Below are 24365 nucleotides of genomic sequence, written 5' to 3' on the forward strand. Positions count from 1 at the left end.
TTGTTTTTTTTTTTTTTACTGGGCTTACTCTTGCTGCAACATTCACGACAGGGAAGCTTTCAGGATTGTAGTTATTCCATGGAATGGTGTCTAAAGATGAACCTTAACATTAAAAACACCCTCCCATCCTCTCAAGTTACCTTGTTAGGGTCAGACTGTGTATAATCTATGTATATATGTGCCTCAATTTGAAATTAACTTTCTTGAGTGGTAATCAAAAACCTTACATAAAAGCTAAGAATTTTTTCATTAGTATGAAATCTGAGAAGCCTGAACATTGAAAAAAAAAAATCCTTTGTACCACATCTACAAACTGAGGCTGGTGAACTCCATGTCTCAGGAGTTAAGAATTTATTTTAAGAGGAATGGGAACAAAATTTGAGAGCTCTTCACTCATGTTCTATCCTTGCTGTTGGTTTTTTACCGTGACAGCTCTTGCAGTAGGAAAAGCTCACTCTGAACCCTGTGTTTCCTTGAACAGCTTATAAATCTATGGCTCCTCATGCAGAGCTGCTCAGAGACATCCCAGAGAAACACATGTGTTCAAGGTAACTATCCAAAGTTTATGTCATCCAAAATCTAGAAGGAATCAGTCTGAAACTCGTTTTTTGAGATGTGTAACAGTTGTTTGTAGTTTCACAAGGAAAATATTGTAGTTACAACCTGACAGCTGTTGGCACGAGTGGTTTACATGTTCTCTGGATGAGTCACAATTTGTCACAATTTGATCTGCACACTCTGGGCATTGTAGTGCTTGGTTTATACAATTCATCTTTACCTGTGATATCCACAGGTGCCTGAACTCTGTATACTCATATTAAGACAGTATGTGTCTTAATATATGAGTATAAGGTTTCTGAGTAGCATGGAGCGAAACTATAGGGTGGTTGTGCAGTATTTTTCTGTCTGAGCTGAGCAGCAGTGTGAGGCTGCCTTTCTAGCAGGTGCTGTTAAGGAGTATTGATGATGGACTTCTCTCACAGCATAGTTGTGGTCATAAATTCACACTAGTTGTGCAACTCAAGTTCATCTGCTGTCACTCAACCTTCCTTTTCTCACCTGTTTCTAGTAAGAGTTGTGCAGATAAAGCTGTGCACTTTTAAATTCCTGTCTTTAGTTAGTGAAACATCATGAAATGTAGATGGGGATGTCTTTGCTTCATTATTAAATGGAGCATATTGTACAAACACAGCATTTTTCTCTTTTTTTTTGCTTTTTAACATACTCTCTTGGCTTAGCAAACTGTGTTGACTCAGTAAATCAGGGAAATCTTGCAGTGGTTTTAGTTCATGGTCAGGCAATACCGAGTTGGGGGGGGCATGTTTCTTGCAGAATTTAAAACTTGCTTCAATTGCTTCAGTATATCTGTTTTCTACTTCCTTAAGATACATATATGTAACTATCCTAACAGTTTGGGGTAAGGAACATTTTAATTAAATTAGCATTGCAGGAATAGGATCTCCTAATCAGAGTTGGACTCGAATGTTTGGGGGAGGGAGTCAGAAGATATTTGCAGTCTAATGTGCTGCAGAACTTATGCCATGGTACCATAGCTAAGAACAAAAAGACCTAATGCCTTATTTTTATATGCAACTATTTTGGTAATGTAGTCAAAGGAAAGCTCTGCTTCACCTCCAGAGCTCCAGAACTATCAGATATCCTGACTTTTCCTGTGATAGCCTTACTTAGGCAAGCCATTCAGGACTCCCTTTTTCTTATTTTGTGTAGTTCTTCAAGCCTTTTTTCATTTGATTGATTGCCAGGTTGCTTTTAAAGTTTTTGTTGACTGTTTGATTACTCCAGTTTTCTGTGAAAGTAATTTCAGTTGTTTGAAACGCCTCAGATGGTTTGGTGCTGCATTAAGGAAAACAGCAATCCAAGTTTCCCTGTCTTCACGTGATTAAAACAACTCCATCAGGTGTTATTAAATCAGATAACTGCATCTGAGTGACAGTGTACTCAGCTGAATGTGACAAGCTGGTGAGAGGGGTCTGCGTGGTAAAGGAAAAACTTCACGATGGCATTTGAGTTTCAGCTGTATTCATCTCTTCAGATATACCTGATTATCTGCTAGTTTTATCACACTGGTTTTTTTTAATACTCATGTTAGAGGTTTGTAAATGCCACATTGCTTGTTCCCAGATGAATGATGTTCTTCTCTTCCCCTGCAGGCTGGAGCCAGCTGACCGACGGGACACTGTAGGATGCTCCGCGATGTCCTAGGGAAAACCTTCCGCTTTCTGGGCTACACTGTGCAGTATGGCTGCATAGCACACTGTGCCTTTGAGTACCTTGGAGGAATTGTTGTGGTAACTTTTCGTTTTCCTGACATTTTAAAGAAGATAAAACTGTAATATTGAAATTGTCCTACGTGATCATGTCAGTATTTCAAATTTATCGATTTTCTCTGAAGCGTTTTCAGAGCGTGATTACTAAATGCCTATTTTTGGGGGGGCAGGTCCAACCTTTATGAAAGTTATTTCTACTTTGGGCATTCATATTTTTTGATGCCTTATTGCTTGAGACATCACTGAAGGAAACAGGAAGCTATCATTAAGCATTTTGCAGAGAGTACATCCTGTGAGAAAGAGTGCAGTCACCAGTAGGAAATGCTCTCGTTTCCAACTCTGGCCAAATTTCTGGGTGTTTTATGCTCCTTCCCCCTCTTTTCCAGCAGATACTGCTGCTGGTCATGGGGGAGTGTGGCTGTGAGCTGCTCTTGCAGCTTCTGTGATGATTCTGTTTTACAGAGGCTGAAGAAAGGGGTAACGTGGCAGAGCTTTGAGTGCTGCTCCTCATAATTTCTTAGAGATTCAGGTGCTGAAATGAGTCCATAGGGACCCACAGCACCCAGCACAGTTCAGGACCAACCCCAAGCAAATCTGGAGCTGTAACACAGTTAGAGGTGCTCTGTGCTCAGCTGTGCTCAGCTTTTAAATGTATCACGTTCCTTGGAGGATTTTTAGTTGTTCTCTACATTATCTTTTCTAACGTATTAGCAAATAATTGAAATATTAAAGTATTTCAGATAAAAATTATTTGAAATAGTAATTTTTTTTTTCTCATTTATTTTTAATTTTCAGTGTTCTGGACCTTCAATGGAACCAACCATTCAAAATTCTGATGTTGTGTTCTCGGAGAACCTGAGCCGCCACTTTTATTGCATCCGAAAGTACGCTCCTGGATTTTCCACCCCCTTTGCCAGAGCTTGCCAGTAACCACATTCCATCTCTCCTTTATTTTTCCTATATTTTTCTGCTTCTAAATTGTAATTTTGCCTTGTGTTTGATGGAGGGTTAAAGTTATCAGCACATACAGCCCATCAAACAACTTGTCAGAATTAATTTAGGGTAAAATCTACGTCACTTTTACAGCTTTGTCCCAAAAATGGAGAAAATCCTTTTTCCCCCCACCAAAGCGATTCTATTGTGTGACTGTAACTTCTCCTCTAAGCATTTTTGTCTCACTTGAAAAACAAGCTCTAGGTATTACTGTCCTTAGGTTGTAGTCTTAAATGTTTCATAAACGATCTAAGTAACACAAAGAACTCTGTGTAAAATTACACCCTGAGTGAAACTGAAGAAACCAAAATTGTAGACAGGAATTTTAAGCAGAAGGGAACATATCTGTGTGGATATTTTTGGTGTATACCCCTTGATACTCTTGTACTCAGCCAAACAGTTTGTACTTAGAGTTCTTCTGTTTGTTTCTGTTTTTTCATCTCAGAGGAGATATTGTAATTGTGAAAAGCCCAACTGACCCCAAATCAAATATCTGTAAAAGAGTAATTGGCTTGGAAGGGGATAAAGTCTGCACAAGCAACCCTTCAGATTTCCTTAAGAGTCACAGCTATGTAAGTATTAGAGTTTCTTGCTTTGTAAATTAATGATTACTTAAGTAGGCCTGCTAGTCTGTAAAGGATTTGCAATATTTGAGTATCATCATAAATCATAAATTAGGACATTCATAAATTATTATTTCTTCTTGTATATGTACAGTAAAATGCTGCAATTTTAAACTCTTTGTATAGCAAGCTGTCTTTCTCAGTGCCTTTTGTCTCTGTAGGAAGTGTGGGCAGATAATATTTTTGCTCTGCCCTTTGCTTAGGTCTTCTTCCGTGGAAGGATGCTCTGAAATTCTCTGCATAAAGTGCAGTACAGGTGGCAGACTCCAAGGCTTGTTCTTCAGGCAAAACTGTCCATGTATTTTAAATGCTAAGAAGTGAATATTTGCCTCTGCAATAGCTTTGAGATTTTTTCAAAGTTACACTTTCATGTATGTCTCTATATTTCAATATTTCAATGTAACAATACTTTAATTTTCCTGAGTATGGTTGGAAAAGCAGTAGCTTTCCTAACTTCTCCAAAAAGCCAGGTTGACAAGATGAAATGAGAAGGGTAAAATAACCTTAATGCTCACTTGTCCTTCTGCAGATATACTTCATGGAAGCTTGGAAAGATCTGTGACAAAATGTTTTCAGCAACTCCTTTTTAGGCTGTCATTAGAAAAATCCTCATGAATCATGATCACAGAAAAATGGGAACCCTTTAAAAAGGGTTTTTCTTGTCCCCAAAGCGTGCTTGACCATTACCTCTGTTCAGCACCTTGTGGAGCCAGCAGATGTTCACAGGTGTTCTGAATCTTAAAAGAAAGATATTATGTTGCCCTTTCATCCACTTCATCCTCATGATCAGAAGGGGAGGACAGAACATTTAGTTTCTCCATAGATCAAGTTGTGTTAACTGTTTAGCCAAGGAAAAAAATCTACAAAAAACCCCAAAGACACCAACCCAGCTTTCTTACCAAGCTTTAGAAATTCTCTGGCTCTGATGGAACTAGTCATTGCAGTGAAATAGGAATTTCCCAGAGCAGACCAACCTGAAATGGAAACCTGGATTCTGTGTACACTGAGAGAAGACACAAACTGAGTTTCTCTGAGCATCTTGTTCCTCACTTGTCTTAGTCTTGAAAAGGAAGTTCAGGAAAGATTGGTACTTAACAGGATGTCAGCTTTTCTGGAAACCCTGAAGTAACCAAATGAATATCCAACAGAACAATTTCTGCCCTAGGTGCAAGATTCCTTGTCTCCAGTTTTAAGCCATAATGTAGAGAGAAAGAGTGGATGGGGAATGCAGAGTCCATTTCCTGTTTTCATCCAGGCTAATGTATGGAAATACAACAGAGCTTTTGTAATTCTTACATCATAAATTGTATCTAGGGGGAGAAAGGATCTAAATGGAAATGCTTTCGTTGTTACTGCATATCTGTTTTTCTACTGTGTTTAGTGGTTGAAAAGGTAGATCTTTCCATCTGTTCAGGAGATGCTTCCTTTACAGAAGAGCATATTCTCAACATAGATATCTGCACTTTATGTTCATAGCTGAGGCTGAATTATTCACTAATTGTTCTTGTTGGGGAGGGGGAAATGATACGTGTCTGTGTTTAGGCAATTACCTCATCACATTCCTTATTTTAGTGAATCACTGTGCTGTGCACTTTGAATTCAAACACAAAATTCCTCAAAGCAAATAGCAGCAGCAGATGCACAGAGAACTGGCTGTTTGTTTTGTTGATACTTGCCTGAGTTGGGTTTTTGAAAAAAAAAAAAGATTGCCCAAACTGAGGAGAGGCCTCAGCTAGGATTCCAAATGGCCAAGAGTGCTGCCTGGGGGGTCTGTCTGCCAGGGAAAGGTACCACTGCAGGCACTCCTGAAGTGAGGAAAGCCTAGGAAGTGTTGGGAGTTTTGTTGTTCATATTTGGCTACTAACTGCTTTTTTTTCAAATGAGAAATCTCCCAGGTGGGGTGTGAATGCTGTGACTCCAAAGTGTGTAAGGTCAGAGGATTCCTTGTTTTTATTACTGTGAACTGCTCAGCTTTCCTTGACTGCTTGTCTCCCGTTTTGGGGAGTGGTAGTGAATACTTACTGTCATGTTTGCAGACTTATTACAGTAAATATGAAATATCAGGTGCCAGAAATATTACCAACTTAGGCAGATCAAGCCTCTGCCTCATTCTGTGCTGGTGTTTGGTTAGGTTTTGGGTTTGTTGCTGCTGGTTAGGTTTTATGAGTTAGCCAGTTACTGGAGATGGCAGAATAATGGCAGTACGATGTAAATGCAGCTGAGGGTGAAATTACCTCTAAGCAGCTGCTTCCCTTGCCTCCCTGAAAGGAGAATCCTTATAGTCATGTTAGCAGGAATTGTGCTTAGTCTGTGCTGACTGTCAGCATTAGTGTTGGCATGTTTTACAGATTTTTAAGGTAGGGATGTTTGTGCTTAGAAGCACTGTCATGCACGATTCTTATTCTGAAGCCTGAGAGGATGCCAAAATCAGATCTACATCCAATCCTGGTTCATTCATGGATGTACTTCTCAGCATGCCTTGTATGTGATAAATGTGATATAGATACAAGAGCAGAGAACTGCTTACAACTTGCTCTCTGTAAAATTACACAGATGAGATACTTTTTTGCTGCAAACAACCTGTAGATTAAAGAAAAAAAAAACAACCTAACACAACAAACCAACCTTCCAGGCTATAATAAAAATAAAACAAACAAAAAAATCATACAAGAGTTGAATAAGTTGTTCTGAAAAGTGGTATTTCAGTTGAGTAGAAATGCAGTATAGCAGTGGCAATGATGTGAAAGTCTTTACAGTGGTAGAAAAAATACTTTTGCTGCCATACGTAACTGAAGCTGTTATTTTGTCAGAGTGCACTGAGTGTAAAGCTGTACCAAAAAGCTGTCTTGGATGGAGTTGTTGGATTACAAGATGATGGAACTAATCCCACATATAAAACTGATTGGTATAAATTAACCATGTGCTTAAATTACAATTTAAGTACATAAGAAATGTCTTTTCTTTGGACTCTTCATGGTACATGATGCTTCATATGCTAGAGGTTGCAGTTTGGCTGTAGAATAATAATGGGGGAAATCTTTCTGTTTATGTGAAAAGTATAATGAAATTCCTTTCCTGAATTAGCTGCTATAGCATTACAAAGTTAGGAAAATGTACTTGTCCTTTTTGTTGATATCTGGTTTGAAATGTGAGCATTAGGCTGGCAGCTTTGCTGGGCTCTTTTGGTTTTTATAAACATTTATAAATAGAGGCAAGTGTATTTGCTGTAATAAACATTTAAGAATGCCTAATGTATTTTTGCTGTATGAGAAGCAATGAGGTATGAACCCAAAAGTTAAAAAGGTAAACAACTCATTTTTAGGAATGTGGTATTCAGACCTAGTTTCAATTATTACAAAATATCTTCACTGATTTATTAATTTAACCATAAGAACTAAATAATAAGGATTAATAAGGAAATTAATACAGGAAACTCCTGAAATGGTCTCATAAAAAGCCCCAAAACCAACAGCTGAAAGGTTCTTTTTCATATTTAGTCTTTTATTTCCTGTATGGAGAAGTCTTAATACAGATCCGGGTTTATAATTCAGATCGAGTATCCTATTGTTATATTTGAATTTGTTTTAATGCCATTTGCTTTAGCTTTAATTTCTTTAGTGCCATATGTTCTTGTGCTGCAGCTCCTATTTACAAGCTGAAAAAGTGAGGGGGAAGCCATCAGATTAAAACAGCTTGTGTGTCATAAACCACCAATATGCTGAGCCTTTGTGTCACTTAAACAAAAGTAGTCCCTAATAATGTCACTTAATAGAGCCGGAGTCTGTAAATAAGGAACTGCCTTTTGCAAGTCCTGGTGATAAAAAGCTGCCATACAAATCCATATCTCAGCAACCCTGTGCTGGTGATCAATCACAGCTCAGCACTAATGCTGGGAGTGTGGCTGGGGGGGGGAGTGTGTTTACCTTGTGCTAAAATGAGGTTCATTGCGGAGATGGCATCCCTGCATCCTGTGGTGTGCCCAAGATAATGCATCTCCCTGTGTTTGCACATCACACAAGTGGTCTTGCAACAGCACTATTAACTCTTAAACAGTCCTTGTCACATGCAGTGAGAATATTATGTGGGTACTAAGAATAACATAGTGCAAACACCACACTGTCATAATCACTAGACAGTTCTACAGGTTTGGGTACACCGTGTAAGACACTGAAAAGTGGTTTGATGTTTCAGGGCACTCAGTGCCATTGATAGTCTCTTTAAAATAGCCCGAATAGCAATTAAAAATAAACTTATCAAAACTCTAATTCTTTTTTCCTTTGTTCTAAGTATCTTAATAGTTCATTTACACTCATGGTTTAGTACATCAATAAGGTAAGTTTTAATTGTTGCTGACCAGGAGAAAGAGTAAGAAATTTCCTTTCTCCTTCTCCTTAGTTCTAGTGTTCCAGAGGCCTGAGAGAAAGTTATGCCATAATTTTAACCAGTGGCTGTGCTAAATGTCTGGTGGGAGAGGAGAACCGATTTGCAATATTTGATTGGTTTGCAAATCTGTTCAGTTTGCAGATCACTCCATGTCCCAGTACAGAGAGTTCGTGACTCAAGCTGATCTTGAAATTTCTGAGCAGTAATTAAAGATGGAAACTCTGATTTGTCAAAACTAAGTTATCGAAGGGAGAACAAACACAAAGAATTTTATCAGCCTGCTTCCCAACATTTCCAGGGTTTCTTCTGCTCGAGTGGATTGGTCTTTGCGCCTTTGCAGTTTTGGTTTTGATATTTCAAGAACACACAAGTAGCAGGACTTGACACGACAGCTCTGGTCCTGTTCAGCAGAGCTCCTCCAGGTCTCTGTGGGGTCAGGGGAGGAGGGCAGTGTCTGCACCATGGCTTGGGTACAGGGCAGCAGAGAGAGGCTCCTCAGTGAGTGAGCCCCCACCGAGGTCTCTCACATCTTTCTCCAACAGCTCTTTCTCCCCCACTGTCTGAACCACGAGGAGGCAGCTGCACTATCAGCTGGTCTTGAGTGCCAGCCAACTGCAGCTCTGCCACTGCCCCGCTGCTCCTGTGCAGCCAGTTCATCCCTGAAGGAAAACCTTAGAGAAACCTCCTCCGTGATTTTGAGGGAAAATTGTTCCAGGGCGACCAGTTTCTGCATTTCTAGCACGAGATGTTTTTCCTGTGTGGAAATGCGGAATACAGCTTTGTCTGTGCTGGTCACATCAGTTTGAACCTTCAGGATTTCATGGTTCTGTTATTCCTCTGCTCAGAGCTCAGTAATGGCTTTTCAGGAGCTGCTCAGGATGATCAAACCAACTAGTCAAGCAGTGAAGCTTCTGAGCACAAGTTTTGGGCTGACTGTCCCAGCTGTGTAGCAGAGATTCAGGTCCCTGCTCAGGAGCTGGCAGACAGTACCTTTAAGATTCCTTCCCCCTGCTTTTAGGATTTGTGAGCCATTGTTGCCTCCAGGCTGAATTGCAGATCCCTGTGTAAGGAGTGGCTTTGCCCAGGCCATGCCAGCAATGGTGCTGGGTTCTGTGTTTTAACCAGTGACTTCCAGTTGGGGTTTGAACCCACAGGTGGTTTTTTTTTGTTGTTGTTGTTCCCAAACCTATACTTTTGGATGACCCTGTTAACATCATCTGGTTTCTGGAGAAGAAAAGAATCAAATCCTTCTTAATTATTGCTGTGAGAAAGGTCTGTGCAAACTGCTAACTAATCTTTGCTGGATTTGTAATCAATATTTTCTTCCAAAATACTGTTCTGCTGTAAATCTAGAAAGCTAATTAATAGTCTGGAGTGATGAATCACTGCCATGTTCTGAATTTTTTTTTTAGGAGTTCCTAAATGTAGCTAGATTTGGGTTTGAAAGTTTTGACCTATGAACATGAACAAGTTAGTTTGAATTTTAACTGATAATAGTTTTAGAAAAGGAAAGATGACTAATAATTTCAATTTAGAGTTGCAGCTAGGGATTTTAAAAATCAGATGTATAGCTTTTCAGACCGATTCAGATCTGTGTGTTTAACAGTATGATCTAGATCATGTGAGAATATTTATGGAAGTAAAGTAATCAAAGCATGTGAGTGTTTGAATTATTATTATTTGGAAACTTTTGCAACAGGTAAAAAGTGGTACTGAGAGAAAGCAGATATTTTTCTCATTTGACTGGCATAGATATTTCTGATGTGAAAATTCTGTGGCCTTTCCTATTAAGCAGTGAGTTCAAGTGATCAAACCTTTTAAGTTCCAAGTAGTTAAGCTCAGGAACAGCAGTAGTTATTTGTACATTACACAAAGTTAAGGAGGAGCAACAGTGGTTAAAACCCAAACATTCAAATAACCAGTGAATGCTTTGACAGGTTACTGTAACTGCTTCCCCAGTTTTTTGTTACAGAACAACACTCAGCTGGTGTGCTTGCATGGTAGAGTAAAATGTCTTATAAATTCAAGTCTAAGTGGATATCCCTTAGTTCCCTTGTAGTTTATGGGTTAGCATGGAAGGTTATGTGGTTTTAGTATTGGTTAATGGGTAATTTCAAAACTGACAAGATAGACAAATCTTCATATTTTTTTTATAAATCTTCTATTAAAATAAAAAAAAATGACAATACAGAGAATGAACTCATAATATATTTAACCACAGCGAATTCAATTTCTGTATAAAAACCCATTAGTGTTTCATTGTCATCCTAATTTCTTCTTTTTAATGTGAGTATTTAAACAAACTGGGCCAAGTACATTATGTCTTATTCATAAGCAGCTTAACCTGTCCAGTAGTAAAAGGAAAATGGTAAACTTTTTGGAAGTACCTATGAATTTAAGGCCAATTCATTCTGTTCCATCCTTTTAAGAATGATTAAATTCTAGGTATTTCAGCCTTTAAGTGATACATAGTAGATGTTGATTTAACATCTGTTTAAGTTCCAGTGTGGTTGCTACAATTTCATAGCTTTTTCAGCACAAAAAAAAATAAATGTAAATGCTTGTGCTGATTTTGAAAATATTGAGCTAATTAACGTTGTTGGGTTCTGTACAGATGGCAACCTTAATATGAACAACATTTATGATAAGCCTACAGAAACGGTGCCTAGAGCAACTGGATCATTAAAAAAAGGATTTGTTAAGCATTATTCAGTCTTGGTGCTGAATTAATAAATAAAGGATTAAGGAGTAGTTATGTGAGACTTTAAGTACAGAGCGATAAAACAAACTCCCGCATTTCTATGGTGTATATTTTATCCTAACTAGATGCAATTTACTTAAATAAGGCAATTTAATCAGTATTTAGTAAATTTGTCATTCGATATTGTAGAATCTTTCATCATATTTCGCTTTAATCAAGAAAGGTAACACCTGTGGTTTATTCACAAAAGCTTCTTTTGTTCACTGAACACCCGCAGGCCATGAAGCAATTACATTTGTTGCTTGTACCAAAGGAGGAGGCACTTAAATAGACCTTAGTAGGGATAGATGAGAACTTGCAGACTTTATTCTTTTGTCCAGCACTGAGATTAGTTCTTATCGTAGCTCAAGAAGGAAGCCTCTGAACTGAAAAGAAAAGATGGCAATGATTTAAAGTTCTTCTTAAGTTTGAAACTTTGATATTGCTGGAGGTGATGTGAATACCTGTGACCTTAGGAAAGTTCAGCCTTCATCTGCTCCCAGCTGACTGTACGTGCTGATGTGCCTTGAGATTGCAAGAGATTCCTGTTTGTACGTCCCCAAAAATCACAAACCAAAACTGCACCAAAACAAAAAAACCAAACCACAGAAGCCCATCTTCGTTGAGTTGGGTTTGGGGGTGTTTTTGAGGCAGGTAATTTAATCTGTTAATTTTGTTTGCAGTATATTGGTTTTCTAGTATGCCAGTTAATGCAGCGCAGGGTTCTCGTCTTTTGGGTTTGAAGACAGTGAGAGTAATCAAAGAAAAAAGTTTGGTGTCATGTAAAGCTACCAGAAGAGTATAATTATTTGGTGATTCCCCTTCCCCATTTCATTAATGTTTTATGCTTTAAGTGTGCATCAAATACCTGCCCTGTACTTCAGTCTTGCCACTTTAACTGAGTAAATTCCAACAGCTCTGCAAATTTAACCAGTTTGTCGCAGGGAAAGATGTTATTTTATCTGAGGTGAAAGACATTTATTTATGTGAAGCTGCTGCTTCAAGCTCAGTTGTTCTCAGGGACAGTCTTGCTCTCCTGGTCTGTCTGCTCCTGTGCTGGAGCCTGGGAAGGGAGAAGGGGAGAGTCGTGTCTGATGGTGTCTTTTATTCCCACACGTATAAGCTGCCCCGCAGACAACCGGTTCTGCCTGAGAACTGCTGCTCCTTGGAAATAAATCCTCGGATAATCTGCACAAAACCAGAGGCACAGGGGTTGCTCAGGCAAAGGGAGGAGTCTGCAGACAATCAGAGGTAGCTTTTTGCATGAACCTGCCCTGCTGAGGACTTGCTGGTTCTGCATGTGACCCACTGCTCTTGTGAGAATTCAGTTGTTGGGCTTGTGAGACCTTCACATCTTAGTTCTGGCCTGTGTGTGGGGGAGAGCAGAAACATTGCCCAGCCCAAGTTAATGCTTCTCCCATTTGTCACTGTGTTTTTGTATCCACAGTCCCTCTGTGTGCAGTAGTGGCAGCTGTGCTTTCAGTTGTACTCCTTGGATACAAATAATTTTGTCCATGTCCTGTAGATACCAAAATGCAAGGCTGTGAATTGTCACACAAGTGGCTTTCCCTTTGCCTTGGGTTTTTGGCAGCAGCAGCCTATTGGTGTGCAATTTATATACTCTTACTAAAAATACAGGTTTTCAGCAGTTCATTTTTTTCTTTGGTTAATGTATCTTATTCCAGCTAGGTTTGCACAGCTTTGCAGTGTTTTAGATTGGGTCCTGATTCTGCAAAGGTTGATACTCCAACTGAACTTTATTCCATGTGAGTAATTCCACTGAGTTCAGTGATATGGTGTAGAATGGCTTGGGGCATAAAGCCTTAAAGGATTCTGGCTTTAGTCTTTATTTCAGAGGGGTTTAAACAACTTTTGTTTGATTTTTTTTTTTTTAATTGTTATGGTTTGTCACTGGTATTTGGTTTTACATTTTCCAGTAATTCTTGTGATTTTTATTGCTTGTCTTAATTCCAGGTTGTAGTGAAGTGCCTAGATGGTGGACAGACACCACACAAAGGTATTACAGTGCATTATCTCTGGATGGATCATACATTGTGACAGTGCCCTGAACGACAAATTTGGAGGTATAGGGGCCTGTCATACCTTCCACGGAGAAAAAGTTACCTTAAGTGGTGAATTTCAGGATGTAGGAAGATACTTTACTGCAAATGTTCTACCTGGAATGCAAACTGTGAACATCTTGTGTAGACAAGTAATTATTCCTAGTGTTGGAAGTAATGTTCTGCCATTGCTGGCAAAAGCAATTTAATGTATTTTTCATACTTCTGCAGCGTGGCAGAAAAACGGGAAGTGTTCTAGGAAGTGTTTGGATATACCTGAGTTATGAGTGGGTCTTCATTTTAAGTAATAAAAGATGAGCTTCACATTCTGCCTGTGAATTTGGGGAAGTGAGAAAGCAGAGGAACCAGTACAGCTGGGAGTGGAACAGAAGTGATGCTTTTTCAGTAACATGAAATGTTAACCTTGGTTTGCCTTTTATATTTAACAAAAAAGCCTCTCCCTTTCATAGTAATTCCTGCTTCTCCTGTGTGTATGTCTGCTGGGATAGTCTTTCCCAGTGCCAGTAGTTTGATGGATGGCTTGGAATTCCAGTAGATGCTGGACCAGGAGAGTTTGCACCAGAGGGGTCAGGACACTGCTCTGTGTTGTGATATACACCTGAAAAACACACTCATGTAAGGTGTGGACACAGGGTGGGTACACTGCAAATAAGTGAAGATGGATATCCAGCTAATCTGCTGGACATCCTAGGTAGGCTGTGTACCATGGAATTTTGGAGGAAGATGGGAGTCAGTACATTCTCAAACAGAGACCTACCAAAAATATATGTCCATGTGTGATGAGATGTATATTCCACACAGTTCCTTTGACTCTGGATAGAGTCTTTTTAAATTTTATTTATTTTGAATTGACTTCTGGTTGGGTTTTTTTGTTTGCAAATCTGCTTGGGTGGGAGGAGGGCCAAATTCCTGAAGGTGAAACCAGCTGGTCTTCCCAGAGGAAAGCCTTCCATGCATGTGCCAGCAATCTGATAAGCCTACAAAATAACAAAGGTGACAGACAAGCTGAATCTGGAATTCCTGTATGGAAGGAGTGGCAGAACAAGAAGTAAAGGAGCTTGATTGAACTAGTGGATCAGTTTAAAACAAAGGAGGTGGCCTTCTTTTATACAGGACACTCTGGAAGGAGACCAGCAGGTTTCAAAAGGGTTTAGACATATTGCTGCTCTACAGCTCCACTGTAATTCTAAAATGAGGAGGTTTGTGCCCTCTGACAGGCCTGAAGCACCTTTCCTGGCTCCCAGAGAAATACAGGGAGGAGACAGACAGGCTCACATGTGTTTTCCATGGCCAGTATCCCATTTTGCCACTATCAGAGACAAACCACTGGTTCTCAATCCGTAGCTTATACATTTGCCACGGCTCAGCAGAGGGGCTCTGGGAATAGTGTTCCATCCTTGGATCCTGGGCTGGGAACACCACGTGGGAGCATGGCTAAGCAGGAGCCTAAAGGGCTCATTAAAGACAAGGTTCCCAAGAAGTGTTCCCTGGCCAGACACCTCTGAGTACAAATCACACTCCAACTACATTTTCCTCAAATGGAGGGCCTGGGTTTTTACAACCAGACTTTACACCAAGAGTGGCATTTCATTTTGTTTAGTCTCTTATCCATGAATTCTCTTTATGTAGAATATTGTATTTATGAGTCTCTGTGGCTTAATTCCAAAACATTCATGTTTACACTGCTCAAACTCTGAGTTTCACTTGAAATTATTTATTTATTTAGCTAGTTTCCATATTTTTTTCTCTGAATTGTGGTATTAATAATGTTTCAAGTACATACATGGTTTTGGAAAAATGTATGTTAATTTAAAGTCCATATTAAATATTATCTAGATTATGTTGCTTCTTTTAAATTATCAGCCTGGTTTAGAATTTTAGAAACAAAACCCAATTAGAATTATTAAGGATTTTATTTGGTAATTTATAAGAGGTTATTTGCATCTGAAATGTTTTCAAGAAAACCTGACAAAATAGTGTTTTCCCTTCCAAGCAGAAATCTTAGTTTAAGACTTATAGGAGCAACTTTTTCATATCTGAAAGCTTTGTACTCTCATTTAGGTAACTAATACAGCTCTGTTGCTATTTCTCATTTTGTCATTGAGTCAGCCAGTGAATGCCATGAATCTATGGTATGTAATATAGTTAATGCATAATATATATGGGCAATGAAAGGTCTTTGTCATATAGTATAAGGTCACCATCATTAATTTTCAAATTATAAAAAGGGATTTGCTGTTTTGTGATCATCATTACTGCAATATAATGTGTTGTGGATTCTGCCTGCACATAGAATGAACTGTGATCTTAATTAGAACTTTGACAAGCCTACTCCGATAAAATGATGAGATTATTCGTAATTGATGTCACAATCAATTACCAGTTAGTTCATCATGAATCTACTAACAGGTCTAGCCTTGGTGCTGGCCCCAGGATGTTGATGAGTGTGTGGCTGCCCTGTTCATGCTGTTACTGCGACAGGAGGGCAGATTTTCAGTCAACATCCTAATGACCTCTTTTGAAGTCTATTAAATTAATGACCCTGTCACATTGGTCTAACCTCTTACATCTTCATTTTGGATTTTTTGTTGCAAACCATTGGTTTTTGAGCACATGATAGAACAGATACTTTGGAGCACTCCTTCTCATCCCTCCAAATCTGGCAGTGTGTCTTACTGGATTCGCTAAAAAATCAGTTCATTACACAGTCATGAAATACAGAGCTCAGAAATCAGAAGATACGGTGGTGTGAGGCAAACTGTGCTTAATGCCATTCTGTTCTCTTTTCTTATTACATTTCAATCTTGCTCAACCATAGGTGCCTAAAGGACATGTTTGGTTAGAAGGTGATAATCTCAGGAATTCTACAGATTCCAGGTGCTACGGACCCGTTCCTTACGGACTGATAAGAGGACGCATTTGTCTTAAGGTATATATATATATTTATAGTATCTAAAAATAGGTGCATGAGTACATTTTTAATGGCTGGGTGTCAGGTATTGACAGTTGCTTCCTTAACTGCCTGGCCAAAGCAGATGTGGAGGAAAGCATGGACACACCAGCCACTTGCTGTGAAAGGATAACTCAACAACGGGGTTTTTTGGAGGGAGGACTTGTGAGCAGCACCCTGAGCACTCGCTGCTCTGAAAGCTGAATGAATTATTTCACAAGCAAATCCAAACCTGATGAAAACACAAATACCCTGCTGCACAGATGTACATCCCATCCTTAGTTTGATTCTTGCCTCTGCAAAATGGTAGAGAAGGGCATCTCTGTATCTGTATTTGCATCTCACTGTTTGTGTAGCTCTCTAGTCCAAAAAACAAAAAATGTCCTCTTTCTGGGACTTGCACACCTACTTTAGACATGTAGACTGGCCTTGCTGCTTTTTAAACTAAAAAAAGTGAAAAAGCTTTAACAGTGATGAATATTGCACTGTATAAACCACCATGGTTCCTTCTCCTGTTTTAACAATTCTGCAGTTTTATGTCACACTAAATTACTTTTTCATATTATCTGCATTATTAATTTACTCTTTTACCGAAAAGAAGAAAGTAATACAACTTCCTCTCAATGAAAAGTTTAATCTAAGAAAGAAGGGAGCGTGTATTACAGACTTATGCACCTGCTTTTAGAAAGCTGGATTTAAAATTGTTCAATCAGACCAATAAAAAAGGTTTTCTCAACACATCCACAAAACCATCATTTAACACACGCACAGGGAAGATTGGATCCTTCCAATTTAACAGTCTTATATTCTTAATTTACAGTATTTATGAACACAGTTTGGGACTTACTTAACCTAAAAAAAAGCAAAACTAACCTTGCAGCTATTGACCACAATCAGTAATTGCTTAGTAAACCTCAAACATGTCCCCCTCAGCCCTGCTGCCAAGTTTTGTCTGACCTCTGTTCTTCCTGGCCAGCATTTGCTCGAGTTCTTCCCTGGTGTTTACTGAGGGCTCTCTGTCCCTTCCCTGCACTGTTTGCCTTCCTGTGTACACCAGAGGGAAAAATGCTGATTCCAAATGGGGCTATTTTTATGACCCCAAGTTTTAGCTGGGATTATTAACTGCTAAGATACAAATGCAAAAAAAAAAAGCAGATATGCTGATGCTCCTCTTAATGTGAATGTGGTATTAATAATCTGACTGAAAAAAGATTTCTCCAAACTGGTGTACAGGTATAGAAAAACTGCTGTTTGCTACTGTGAGGGGACTGTTGGCAAATATTGTATATGCCAAGAACCTGTCTATGGGGACAGCCACAATTAGTCACAGTTTCTCTCCACACCAGTAGATCTGTGTCCAGCTTGTACCCTGACAAGGAAGGTGTTCGAGAGACTTTGTTGAAGTGACTGTCAGGACTGAACCCTAAGTAAACTCTAAAATGAGTGGAACTTAGACACAGATAATGCATATTGAAGTACTGCTTTAGGACTCCAGAACGTTGTCTGTTAAAAGAGATAGTCAGCAATCACTTGATACTTAATCAAAATAATGATTTAACCAGGTTTAATTGCTGTTGTTCTATGATGGTGCATAGAGTAGTGGTTATTTATCTTTTCATGAGATTTAAGTACATGGTGCTTAACAAAAGCAGAAATGAGTTTAATCTTCAAGTGAGTGTTTATAGTGTGGGTTGTTTATGGTAATTCCCATCAGAGTACAGTGATCTGTGTGTTGCTATTGAACATTACAGTGAAAGGCAGCAGAATTCAGTCTGCATGGTGGGGGATGGCAAATCAGGAGACCACTGGCCAAGAAACCTGTGTGTGCTTTCAGTGGAGACTCTGGAGGTTTGGCTTCTCCTTCATGAAACACTTCTTTACTGCCTTCAGAATGGAAGCTTTTGTGGCTTTATCATGGAGTGGATTCTGGAGAAGCAGATGCCTCTCAACACTAAGTTACATTTCTAGGAACGGATGCAAACAAACCCAAGGCTAATTTGGAAGTAATTTCAAGGATTTCAGCAGAAGAGAGTGAGCTTAGCCATCCTAAGTTTGTCTGGGCAGCCTGTCCTTGGTAGAACACAAATGTTTATCTGTGAAGTTTAGACAGAAGGTTCTCAGTCACTGTTGGTGCCCCAGATTTAACCCACAGGGAAATAATTATCTTTGCTCCTTTCCTTCCATGCCACCATGTCCAGTGCCACTCCAAGAGGCAAGTTCATTCCATAAAGGGACCACTGAAATCAAAGCAGCTGCAAATTCAGTAAAATCCCTGGGAGTCCCCCTTTGACAGAGCTCATGCTTCATCCTGTCCTAGGTAGGATATCCTGTGCATTCCCTGGATTTAGGCTCCATGTCAAAACTAGACCTGTAGTGTATCTTCAAAAGAGCTAGTTAGCCCCATTTATGCCCCGTCCATCAGATCAAATCTATCTGTGTAGGCCAAACCAAAGAGGGCAAGTAGCTGCTAATTGGAATAGCCAGTCTGAATGAACAAGTCACAGTCAACTTCTGTCATAACTTTAAAGGACTTGGGAATTACGACACAGTGGCATGTCTTTGTTTCACAGAGGAAGGATTTCCATCCCATTTCCAACCATGAGTATTTTTTTCTCAAGCTTTCCCTGCAGGCAGAGTACATAAAACACCATTTTCATTCTAACTCTACCACTAAGATTACTGCCATGAGTTTGAAGCTGAATTGTCAAAGCAGCATTTAAAGCAAATTTGATTACTTACACTAAAAGAAAATCAAGTTGCAATAGGTGTGATTTGAGTTGCCTGAAAGGAGATTTGTGCTGTAGTGAATGGCCCAACAAACTTCCTTCTCCAGGCCTTTACTCAGATCAGCTTAGATTTGTAATATGGGATATTTCTATTTCCTTTTACTTCTGTTTGCCTTCGAGGCCAAACAAAGACTTGACACCCAGCCTGCAGCCAGCACAGGCCCTCTGGACAGCCTTGGATTCCATGGCTTTGCTTCTAACCAAGATCACAAATATCCTTCTGCTGCTGGTTTGTATCTCTGTAGATTTGTGTGGACCTTAAAATAGCTCCCTGGCTGATCTGCACAGAGAGAAGGTGTTACCTCTGTGCTTTTGTGTATCAGCAGATGTTCCTCGTGCTCTTCCCTCCCTGCACATGCCAAACCCACGGGTGTTCCCTAAGGTACTTGCACAGGGGAGCTTTGAGCCTTTTGCTGATCCACAGAACTTGAGGTCCTGAGTGTGACTCACATCCTTCTGCCTTCCCCAGGGCCCAGGCCCAGTCCAGCTCAGCACAGTGCTGCAAGGGGCCTGTCAGAGGCAAGCCCAGGCAGCTTCCAGCAGTGCCCAGGCAGCAGGAATGATGCTGTGTCCTGCCATTCCCATCCTTAACTCTCTCTCTGCCCCTTCTGTCATGGTCTTCAGTGCTGGGGATGAATCATAGGGTTAGAAATAATTGAACCTTGGCACTGTGCTTCCTCTTTGAAAGGAGAAAATTCCTTCTTCACTCCACACAGAAAGCAGCAAAGAGTCCTTCTGTGCTGGGGCTGTTCCATTAACTCAGTCACAGAGTAGGTGGCTGTTCCTGGACAGGGACTGTGTACCTTCCTCAAGATCAAATTCTAAGAAAAAATGAGCAAGATAAACATAAGACTGACAGATGCTGTGGGAACAAGGTAGTGCATCATCCTTCTCTGTCTAGGCCCCTTCACCTTGGGCAGGGGCTGTGAACTTTTTATGGGATTAGAGCCACAGAGGGCATTCATTCTTCAGCAGCATCTTTCCCTTCTTCCTGCTGATCCCCTCGTGCCACCTTTGAAAGGGGGTGTGAAGAGACACAGGAAGTCAAGGGAGACAAAGGACAAAGTGTAAAAGAATGTCCTTGGTTCCCTGTTACTTTTTTTTGCATCCAAGACCATCCTACATGTAATTAGTGAATGTCCAGAGCCAGGTACTCCTGGGAGCTCTCATTATTATGAACAACTCTATGGTTTTTTTGTAGAGAAGTTGTTTTGTTGTTGGTCAGCATCATTCTCTGACACTTGTGCTTGGCCATGAGTTGTGCTCTTTGGTAAATAACTGTCCCCTTCTCAGAGGAGGCCCTTGCTCAAGAGCCCTGATGGTGGCAGGGCCTCCACCCCTTTATACCTCTTTGCATGGTATAAACTTGCCTATAGATATTTTTTCCCCAATATTTGGTGTTTGCAGTTCAAAGGCTCATCTTGAAAATACAAATGTCCACCTCACAACCGGGAGGACCCTGTGCATGGTGTTCTTTTGTCACCCATATGGATCAAAGAATATATACCTTGTCTTTTAAGTCATGAAGAAGTTTACAATCTGGAAAACTTTGAATTTGAAAGATATTTTTTAGGAATATATTTATTTCCAACGAAATTTGTGAGGCTCTCCATAGCAAAGCGTGCCCTGTATAAATGAGTGTTGTGTCTGGCCACTCTGGAATGATTCCATGTGAAATACAGTGTTTATTACTCCCCATAAGAGAAACATACGGGTGAGGAAAGTTCTTTACCCTCTCAACCAAAGAGATGCTGTTAATGAAACAATAACAACAATAACAAATGAAAACACTGAACTTTGGAGCTGTGATTAAAATCTCTTGTATTTTATTTTACAGCTTTGGCCTCTGAATGACTTTGGATTTCTCCGTGCAAGCCCCAACGGCCACAGATTTCTTGACGATTAAAAGATTTAAGTTACTCTGGCCGGTTTTCGTAATATTTTCTACTAAAACTGATGGAACTATTTTTGTTTAGAATAAACACAGAGATTACTTGACAGAGATGTCTCTTTCTGAGATTACATCTTAACTTGAAAGTGGGAGTGATACAGTGCTGTCAGTCACCAAAAATGACAGGCTTCTTGCTTTCTCTGGTGAGTCACAGTCAGTGCTTGGGTTTATTAGAAAGCTTTGGGTTTTTACTACAAGCCAAGGTTAGCACTGACTGTTACCAAGGGATGAAAAAGGCACAGTGTTGTCACCCAGCCAGAGCCCCACACAGACTCTCCCTACATCAGCATGCCAGGATTGGAACTGAACACCAGGGGATTCTGGATCTGCTGGTCACTCACAGGTGGTTTGTAGGGTTTTCCCTGCCCAGTGGATTGTATGTCCAGTAGGGGCAGAGCACAACTTCCTGTTTCCATTTGCTCCAAAGTGTGCTCTGCTCCAAGCTGACAAGGTGATGTGGATGCAGAGCCCCTGGACCTGCTCCTCAGCACTGGGACAACCAGCCTGTTCCATGTGTGAGCCTCTGCCCCTCTTTCCTGGGCTCAAGTCCTTGAGGGGATTTAATGAGGTTAAATATTTAGCTTATAAATAGAACATGTTCCTGTTTCCCATTCCTGCACCTTGCTCTTCATTATCTTCAAAGCATTCTCACATTTATGCCTCCTGATTGAGTTTTGTCATCTGAGCTGCCGAAAGGATTTAACCTCAGAGGAAGGGCCCAAGGGACAGCTGACAGAGGCTGAAATGGAAAGATCTACTTTGTTGTTTGCTGGAAAAGAAACATTGTTTAGATCATAAGATACATTCCAGTGGTAAACAACTCGGTGTTCTGCTTTGGAGGTGTTTAGTAACCAGCTCTTTGGCTTCAGAAGGAAAAAACAGCCAACCCTCATGTCTGCAGGTCTGTGTCAGCAAAGGGGCACCTGACAGTTTTAAGCCTTGTTCTTGTAGTGCCCCTCTTTTCTTTAACAGAGATTTCCTCAGCAGATGCTGCCACTTGTTTGTCCAGGCTTTTGAAAAGTTTGTAACAGTTAATGAGCTTCATTTAAACAATCACTGAAGGATCTCGATAACAAGTGAACACGTGTCACAACAAACCAGAGACACATCTTTGGTTTCGCTCTTGAAGACACTGTAATTCCCACCACATCGACAGGAGAGAGTGTAGAGTTGTTCATCTGCCAGAAAAGGAAACAAAAAAGCCTTTAGTGCTTGAGAATAATCAAGGATTTATTTTGGATTTTGTTCACGAAGCTGCTCTTAGTTACAAATAAACTCCTGCTGCTGGATTGTAAATACCAGTACCTGTGCTACCATCTGTAGCTCAAAAAATTACTCTACCCTTAAAATGTTACACCAAACAACCAGGGTCAGTGCAGTCTCCTTAAAAGAACCCTCAGTGATAACAAGGTGCACATCAGAGAGTCAGATATTAGAAATAAAAACTAAGGGGTGTCATACCTATGACAGACCAAGGATGCTTCCAAAACAGATTGCTAACCCAGAGAACAACACAGAACAGAGGAAAGTAGAGCAGATTTTTCTCCTCACAGCTTAAAAGTAAAAAAAAAAAAAAAACAAAACAAAAAAACCCAACCAAAAAAAAAAACCAAAATAAAAAAACCCAACCAACGAACCAACCAAAAAGTAAAAGACAAAAAAATCAGCCCTTCATTCCAAAAGCAAGAAAATGAGAAAAGCCAGAGTAATAAAAAGGAGGGAAATAACATGCTGTCAGATAAAAAAGAACCTGTATGGAAACACCTGCATTCTACCATCACAGAAAGAGCAAGAAGATGCACAAGGGGCTTGGGAAGAATCTAATGACTCAATTATACTACAAGGGGTGAAAAGTGGTACTGCAGGTGAGGATGGGGGGAAGAGATGGAGCAGGAATGTAAAACAAGTGTCACAGGAAGTTAAGTTCCAATTCAGGTCATCTCAGAGAGCAAACCAGCTTTATCTGAGGAAATCCAGAGAAAGCAGAACTTACAGTAAGACAACAAGGGTGTAAGGTACAGAAAAACCAGAAAACATTTGCAGTGACAGTGAAAGGCACTGGAAGGAGAGTAAGGCACATTCATACCTTCATTCCAGGACATGTCCTCAAGGTAAACTTGTTCATGAAGTGGCCATTCTTTTGTCAGGTTATCTGCTATAAAGCAAACATGACAGTGTTCAATCCTGCCAACATACAGGTCCTTATTTCTTCCTCATAAATTAAGAGTTTTATATACCTGAGAGTCAATCTGGTTCCTGCTGGAGAGTCACACCCAGACACAGTATGAGTTAAAAATGCAGTTCTCTAAACTTTTAGTTTCCATGTATCTGCACAGGCTGGAAAATGTCCTCTTGTAACCAGGAGAAGTAAATGGTGGTGATATATCACTGAATTAGGACACTGAAACCAGTACTTTTGCACTTCCCAACACTGTGAAATTAGGGGCAAACTTCTGTTGGGATGTCAATGCCCTTCAAAAGCCTGGCCTGTAACTCCAGTTCCATGAGCTGAAATGTCTCCTTACCTGCAGTTTTTACTAATTCATGGAATGGCTGAGGCCAGAAGGGACCTCTCAGGATCACCCACTCCAACCCTCCTGCACAGGCAGGGGCAGCTGGAACAGGTTTCCTGGGATGGACCACATCCAGTCACATTTTAAACATCTCCACAGATGGAGACCTCACAGCCTCCTTAGGCAACTCATTCTTTTCTTTAGGAAGGAGAAGCCACATAAAAACCTCCAATAAGCACCAAGTGAATGTTGTGGATGAGAACACCACTGAGATTCCTGCAAAAAGATACTCCTTACAAAAGATAAATGAAAAACACTTGTAGGGGAAGACTAGTCCAAGTGTTCTTTTCTAATAAAAGTCTCTCAGCACAGAGAGAAGGTCAGTTCTGGGCTGCACCTGTGAGATCTGCTGCCACTTGATCCCCTAGATCCTTCCAACATTGAAATGGGAAGTGTACAATGCAACTCACAGCATGAAATTCAAAGTGTGCAATACAAATTGGGTTTTTTTTCCATTTATCAGCACACTCATATGTCACCTACAAAGTTCACAGCAAGTTCTTTAGCTTGATAATGTGAGATCTTGTCAACAGAGTTACAAGTGAAGCCATAAAAGGTAAAATTTAAAAAGTAAAAGACATAAACCCCTTACACAGACCCTCCCAGCTGCTGCCTGACACCTGAAAGCTCCAGCTCCCCCAATGCTGTAGTTTAAAGAGCTGATCTTCAGCACATCCACAGAAATGCCTCAGGTCTGGCAGGACTCAGGAGCTTGGTGCTTATCTGAGGTTTAAATGAGGTTGTTATTGAGGAGGAAGGTGTTCCCTCTCCTGGACCAGTGAGTTTTTAAGCCCATTTAATGTCATGGAGCGTTCGAGAGCATCCAGGGTTTTCTATGGCTTTCTAGGAAAAGTTGGCAGGGAAAGAATTTATTCCAGAACTACTTACTGAGCACTTGCTGAAAAAGTCAGAGGCCCAGGTTATGTTATTTTAATTCCCAAGAGATTTTCCAACCTCAGCATTACACTGCAGAGGATTCTAAATGCTTCCCAGCTGC

At 40.2% G+C, this 24365-nt stretch overlaps 2 protein-coding genes across 5 annotated transcripts in view; one reads left to right on the top strand and one right to left on the bottom strand.

Annotated features, from left to right (window-relative positions):
* The first annotated feature begins 492 nt into the window (after window positions 1-492).
* Window positions 493-20844, top strand: IMMP1L (inner mitochondrial membrane peptidase subunit 1). 3 transcript variants are annotated; one of them, XR_001921846.2, is made up of 9 exons: window positions 493-548; window positions 2172-2309; window positions 3084-3172; window positions 3727-3853; window positions 12151-12278; window positions 12717-12793; window positions 13002-13044; window positions 15927-16037; window positions 20682-20844. XR_001921846.2 is itself a non-coding variant. In XM_018081840.1 (7 exons), the coding sequence occupies exons 2-7, from the start codon at window positions 2205-2207 to the stop codon at window positions 15932-15934; spliced, it is 534 nt and encodes a 177-aa protein (XP_017937329.1). In that variant the 5' UTR covers window positions 493-548; window positions 2172-2204; the 3' UTR covers window positions 15935-15990. The 3 variants fall into 3 exon arrangements, 2 of the variants coding, with proteins under 2 accessions (XP_017937329.1, XP_008929716.1); XM_018081840.1 differs by lacking the exons at window positions 13002-13044; window positions 20682-20844 and having other exon boundaries at window positions 15927-15990; XM_008931468.2 differs by lacking the exons at window positions 12151-12278; window positions 12717-12793; window positions 13002-13044 and having other exon boundaries at window positions 530-548.
* Window positions 20628-24365, bottom strand: part of DNAJC24 (DnaJ heat shock protein family (Hsp40) member C24) — a 34532-nt gene continuing 30794 nt past the window's right edge. The window contains exons 3-4 of one of the 2 annotated variants that reach the window (XM_018081841.2): window positions 22882-22947; window positions 20628-21973 (exon numbers count right to left, since the gene is read on the bottom strand). In XM_018081841.2, the coding sequence (XP_017937330.1) occupies window positions 21849-21973; window positions 22882-22947 (191 nt within the window). In that variant the 3' untranslated portion in view covers window positions 20628-21848. Of the gene's footprint in view, window positions 21974-22881; window positions 22951-24365 lie in introns of both variants that reach the window. The other variant, XM_008931479.3, reaches the window with a different exon arrangement.

This window comes from Manacus vitellinus, unplaced genomic scaffold (assembly GCF_001715985.3).
Source record: "Manacus vitellinus isolate BGI_N305 unplaced genomic scaffold, ASM171598v3 scaffold_57_pilon, whole genome shotgun sequence".
Lineage (NCBI taxonomy): Eukaryota > Metazoa > Chordata > Aves > Passeriformes > Pipridae > Manacus > Manacus vitellinus.